The sequence below is a fragment of the Limanda limanda genome, chromosome 7 (assembly GCF_963576545.1).
Source record: "Limanda limanda chromosome 7, fLimLim1.1, whole genome shotgun sequence".
In the NCBI taxonomy this organism is placed as follows: Eukaryota; Metazoa; Chordata; class Actinopteri; order Pleuronectiformes; family Pleuronectidae; genus Limanda; species Limanda limanda.
This window is the reverse complement of record NC_083642.1, coordinates 10,500,011-10,505,784: the sequence shown is the minus strand read 5'-3', so window position 1 is coordinate 10,505,784 and position 5,774 is coordinate 10,500,011. Positions and strand designations below refer to the sequence as shown.

At 43.6% G+C, this 5,774-nt stretch overlaps 1 protein-coding gene across 2 annotated transcripts; it reads right to left on the bottom strand.

The window, feature by feature from the left end:
• Positions 1 to 1,643: 1,643 nt before the first annotated feature.
• LOC133005538 (amphoterin-induced protein 3-like) lies at positions 1,644 to 4,662 on the bottom strand. Of its 2 annotated transcripts, XM_061075247.1 has the most exons (3): positions 4,542 to 4,662; positions 4,266 to 4,312; positions 1,644 to 3,666 (listed from the first exon to the last, which is right to left on the bottom strand). In XM_061075247.1, the coding sequence occupies exon 3, from the start codon at positions 3,616 to 3,618 to the stop codon at positions 2,230 to 2,232; it is 1,389 nt and encodes a 462-aa protein (XP_060931230.1). In that variant the 5' UTR covers positions 3,619 to 3,666; positions 4,266 to 4,312; positions 4,542 to 4,662; the 3' UTR covers positions 1,644 to 2,229. The 2 variants fall into 2 exon arrangements, with proteins under 2 accessions (XP_060931230.1, XP_060931229.1); XM_061075246.1 differs by lacking the exon at positions 4,266 to 4,312.
• Between the last annotated feature and the right edge of the window lie 1,112 nt (positions 4,663 to 5,774).

Here is a 5,774-nt window from a genome sequence, read left to right as displayed (position 1 = left end):
TTTGAACATCCCTTCATCCCCGACCACTCATCTTTCATGTCATTGACTTAATGTTCACGTACAGTATGTTCCTTCTTGGCAGTACATGTTAGTCCTTCTTAAGCATCTCTGTTGTTGCAGTGAGCAATTCTGTCGTTCGAAGCACATTACACTCAATGAAATCATATATAGCTGCAAGCAGTGATTTCTGATATAAAACGCTAAACAGAAGGAGCTCAATTGACCAAAATGAAAGCCATTGGCAGCAGAGAACAGGTTTCAGGCTTCACAAAGTCATTTCAGCTACCTTCATTGTGTTATAAAGGAAGAATAAAAACAGTCGCACACTTATTTCATCATCACAAAGCCTACAGCACTTCAATAATTGCACACTCAAAGTCCTGCCATTGGTTCCTCTTCATTGGATTTGAACGATACTAGGTGTGTAGGTTCAGGAGATGGTGCTGGATGTCTCCAGGGAGTTAATACTATTATAAGCGGATAAACCATCATACACAAATCAATATTGCCCCAAGATCTTCTTCACAAAATCTGGTCTGTCCACCAGGTTTTGAAGTATACATTTTGGGCATTTATAGCGCCCCCTATAAACCATTCCTGAATTGCTTTGGTCGGCCTATTCCCAAAGACAGACTGAAGAGAACTAACATTTATGATATTTTGGCGAAATGTTAAAGAGTTAAATCCATTGGGAAGTTTATTGGTCAATATCTTAAAAACTATTAACCAGAAGCCACGTTTATCGTGAAGTGATGATCTAATGAAAATGTGGCAGCAGTTTACTGGTTTAAGAGGAGATCCTAAAAATGTGCTACAAAAAATGACAAAGAAAATCCATCATGGCAGACTTTACTGTCCGAGACAATTTCGGTTGAAAATATTGATTTGCAGTTTTGTATCAGAATTCATGTCACTTGGACTGAAGGTGTGTGGGAAGGAGCCTTTCCAATATGTCACTTTTGAGCCTTAATAACAGCGACCCACTTTCTGACTTGGAGCATATTTCTCGGTTCACACATGCACATCATTTCCAGTTATTGGACTAAAATTCATGTTTCTTCTGGCTGACAATTTTAGCCAGTTTCGGCATAATACTTCACCAACTGCTAATTGACACAAAAACAATAAGCTTCTGCCCCCTCAGGGCTTGAACCATAACAAAGCTATACAAAGTCAGAGCCACCAGGGGGGTTTGCGTCAGTGCCGATTGAAGTATTTGTCACTTCAGTTTAAATTTCTTGGTGTGTTTGTTCCGCAGTGTTCAAAGTGCTCCGCTGTGTTTGATCAAAGAGATGCCGTCTTTGAAGAGCAGTCCAATTGCTGTGTGTTCCTGGTTTGTTGACACTCGCTGATTTCTGTTTTTCAATGTTTGCCAAATAAACCGAGCCAAGATAAAGCGTCATTGTTTTTACGCTGCCAGATTAATGCAACAGGTTTGTGCAAGATATGTGTATGTATGATGGATCTCGGCAGGATGCCCCTCTGTTTGTCGCTAGATAAGATTTTTGAAAGATCACTAAAAGCTATAGCTTCCGCACAGACACATTCATATTGCATTTCTTTTGTATCTTAATTCCTCTTTTCTATATGATACTGGATCATGATTTTTGCCAATGTGAAACTACCTTCAAAACCAAAATAAGTGATTTTAGGGGACTGATCACTTTATTAGGAAAACAGGGAAGAAATGTTTTCAGGAGTTTCCTACAATGTTAAAGCAGTATATATGTTTTGAGATATGGTCTAATGCGGTGCAACTAATTAGACAGCACCCAAAGTCCTCCAAGATAAATCGACTGAACTTACTTCTTCCGGTCCATTACAGTCAAAACCTTAATGCATTTTCCGAAGCTTTTAATCCTTGTTAAACAATTTCTGTGAAAAATGAGCCAGATTCCTCCAGTGATCCCGCGAGAAATACATCCCCGCCCCACTGTACCTGAGCTCACAGAAGTTATTAACAGATTTTTAGGGCTGATAATGGCTCCCCTCTGATTTAGCGGTGTCAGTTCACTGAGGGTAATAAAGCAAAGTTGAAACTTTCATTTCGTCTTCCGAGCTCGATGACAGAAAAGAGCAGAATTGGAACAGGAGATATTTCTTTCTTTTCTTCACTGTATTAACATTCAGTTCTTATAACATCTCAACACTAATTCCTGAGGATTGTCCCAAAGTCTTCTCTCTCCTCCTCTAAAAATTAATTGGCAAGAACAACTACCCTGTTCAGAATCAGCTCTCTGGTGGCCATTCTGTTCCTTCTTCACTTAGCATCGGCTCCAAGAACGCTACATGCTTATTAGTTTGGTTTTTGGAATGGTCTCCTGCGGAGTGGGAGAAAACAGATGATAGGTTGCAGGGGTCATAGGTTACGATTGGGATTACTGGAGGTTTGGGCTGTTTACAGCAGCTGCAGCGACATGGAGTCAGGTAGAGGTATATCAGGATGAAGAACATGGTCACCACACAGCCCAGCAGTGTTGTGTAGCCAGTGTTGAATGTCTCTCCCGCAGGCAGCCGCACCGTAACATTCACCTCACGTGTTGCATTCAGTTCCTGTTTAATATCCACAGCTGTGCACACGTACAGTCCTGAGTCATTGACCTTGGCTGCTTGGATCTCCAAGGTCCCATTAGGAAACAGGCTAATTAGCGTGTCATTTATGCTGGTCTGGGTGATGTACCCCTTGCTGGGGGACAGCCATGTAAATGAGAGGTTTGTACTATCTCTATCCAGGGATGTTTGGCAGTCTAGACGCACCCTGTCCCCATCCGAAACCAACACATGGGAGAGGAGCACGATCACGGGCTGCGAGACGGCCTTCTCCACGGTGCAGTTGTGGAAGAAGCGGTTGTGTTGCAGGAACTGGATAGTCGCTCGTTGGTCCCCGTAGATGGAGCAGGTGTGCTCATCCGTAAAGTCCCTCAGTGAGTCATAAGCCCTCAGATTCCAGTGCCAGAACACACTGTACATGGAGCAGTCACAGATCAGAGAGTTGTTGTGGAGATAAAGCCCGCGCTGCACCAGCCCGGGCAAAGCTTTCACATCCTCCCAGGGCAAACGGCTCATCCGGTTGGACGAGAGGTCCAGCATGGTCAGGAAGGGATGAGTGTGGTCTTGGATGGAGAAGAACGGGAAGTGTGTGATCTGGTTTACGCTGAAGTAGACCTTCTTTAAGCTGCTCAGACCATTCAGTGTGCTGGCCTCCACCTGAGTGATTTTATTATTGAAGAGCAGGAGTTCCTCCAGCCTCCACAGCCCCTCGAAGTAGTGCTGCTCCACCACCTGCAGCTTGTTGGAGGAGAGGTCAATGTGCCGGAGGCCAGAGGCGTTGTGAAACACCCCATGGCCCAGGACAGTCAGCTGATTGTGGGCCATTCGGAGGTTCTCCAGTCGAGGCATTTTTTTGAAGCTGCCCGGACCCAGCCAGGACAGATGGTTGTGGCTGAGGTCGAGGGTGACGGAGAAAGAGGGCAGGGACCGAGGGAGCTTGGCCAGACCGCTGGAGCTACAGCTCACTGTGTCAGATATACAAAGGCAAACGGAGGGGCAGGTCTCCTCAGAGACGTGGAGGAGACAGAGCAGCATCAGCAGAGGTCCTGGATACAGTCCAGAGGTCATGTTTCTGGAAGTGGAATCCTTCAAGGTTTCTGCTCCGTTAAGCTCTCCCTGGTTAGATAACAATCAAATGAGAAAACCGCATTATATATTAGAAAGATCCACCTGTTCAGCTGACCTACAAGATGACTATGAGGTTAATACATACAAGAATCTTTATAGCAAGAGATGAAAAATCCCTCAGTGTACAATCCACAAATCCTCTTTTTTTTTAATCTTCAGTTTTTTTGATTCTAAAATAAATAATACACGTGTTTCTGGGAATTGTAATCATTGAAGGGTTGCGGCTTTTATTTTCACTGTCTGTTAATCTACTGATTTTTTTTCTTGTTTATTTATTCAATCATTTGGTTTGTATTGGTTTGTATAAGGTCAGAAAAGATGTAAAACATTCTCCCAAAGCCTTGAAATGTCTTGTTCTATGCGACAGACAATCCTAAACCTGTATGAAGATGCCAAAAACAAAGCTGATATTTTTATGAGAAGCTTGAACCAGGGACCCTATTTTTTTACCTTAATAATTAACATAATTTCCCAACAATCAACCAGTTGTCTAACACTGTTGCTGTGAGTTAAATCATTTACTCACTAAATAGGAAATATTCAAACACACGATGAAACCGTTGTGTTTAAAATGGTAAATACTTCACCTTTTAAAAAGATGTTTTCTTTCAGCTGACATCAGACGAGTTAAAGCCTAAATGAATTTGAAAGCATACAGAGGGGAAAAGTTCATACCACTTCCAGACAAGTGAAAAAATTGGCTGACTTAGTTAATCCTATTCTCCCCTTTGGAAAACGGAAAAAGAAGAGGGAACTCTTCCAAACCCCGACTCCAAAGTAAACTGATTAGCAACAACATAAGATTCCAACTGTCCCATGCCTTTCCTCTTTCCCGAAGTTGCAGCCGATCAATGAATACTCACAGCATCGCTGCCTAATCCTTATCTGCTCCTCGGAACAATGCTCTCGCTTTCCTTCTCGGCCAAGTTTGAGGTCCCCCTACCAGCTTTCTCTTCATCCCAAATGAGAATGCCGCTCAACAAACATGCTGCAGTGCTTTGCAGTGTATAACAAACAGCACAGAGCTCACTTAATCTCCAACAATCCCCTCCTCCCTCTCCGTGTCATTTAGAGACCAGCCTCGTGTCTCTCTCTCTCTCGCATCATTAAGTAATGATACTGGTGGCTTGCTTTCCCTCTCTATCTCACTCTCAGCAATATCAGTTTCCCCACAATACTCTATTAATACGCTATACCATTACATTTTTCAGTATTTGGCGCATTAACAGTTTGTATTACATAGCAGCTTTCCTCATGAATTTTACATTTGTTCTCCTGTAACCTTACACTAGTATTCCCAGAGGACTGACATTTTGCTGTGTCTACTGTAGTTATTGTATTGTTTCATGTGTGTATGTGTGTGAGTGTGTGTGTGTGATTCTGTGTGGATGTCATCCTTGTAGATACCCTTGTTTTGGCGAATTTTGAATCTAACGAATCCCGTCCTTCCGTTTCTCACGTCTCTGTGAAGTTTGAAGGCATCTGAGTTGAAAGTCTTTCTCGCTCGGAAGTTGTCCTTTTACCCGTGTGCCTCTTTACATTGTTGTTTTTTATTTTTGTGGCTTTGAGTGGATGGCTGTTGCATGCCACACATGCAAATACTCGCACGCACACACACATTGTCACACACTTTCTTCCTCTCAATGCCTTGTGCTAGCACATCCTGGCTTTCTTCCTGAGCTCCGACGTCCCTGCTTCCCCTCAGCTGCTGGGTTGACTGGATATATACTGTCCATGCTGCTTGGTCATGGTGGTCCTGACAGCTCTGATTTCTGTCACAGTGAATTAGCTTTGCCTCCAAGCAGCCACCTCCTCACCGTGAACACCCCCACCCCCTCCCTCCTTCCTCCTCATAAGTGCTTGGGGCTTTGACTGACTCCCACTCCCTTGCTCACTCATTCATTCATTCTACAAAGACACATAGCCGATTCTCCTTTGATCGGGATTCGCCGGATGGGGGTAGCGTCGTGAAAAAGGTGGGCTGCTGTGAGCAGATGTGTAGTTGACAGGAAGGTGGATGAAGGAAACGGAAGCTGGATGTTAGGTGTGAGGCTTCAGGTGAAAATTGTTTTTAAGAGTAGGATTAAGGGTAAGAA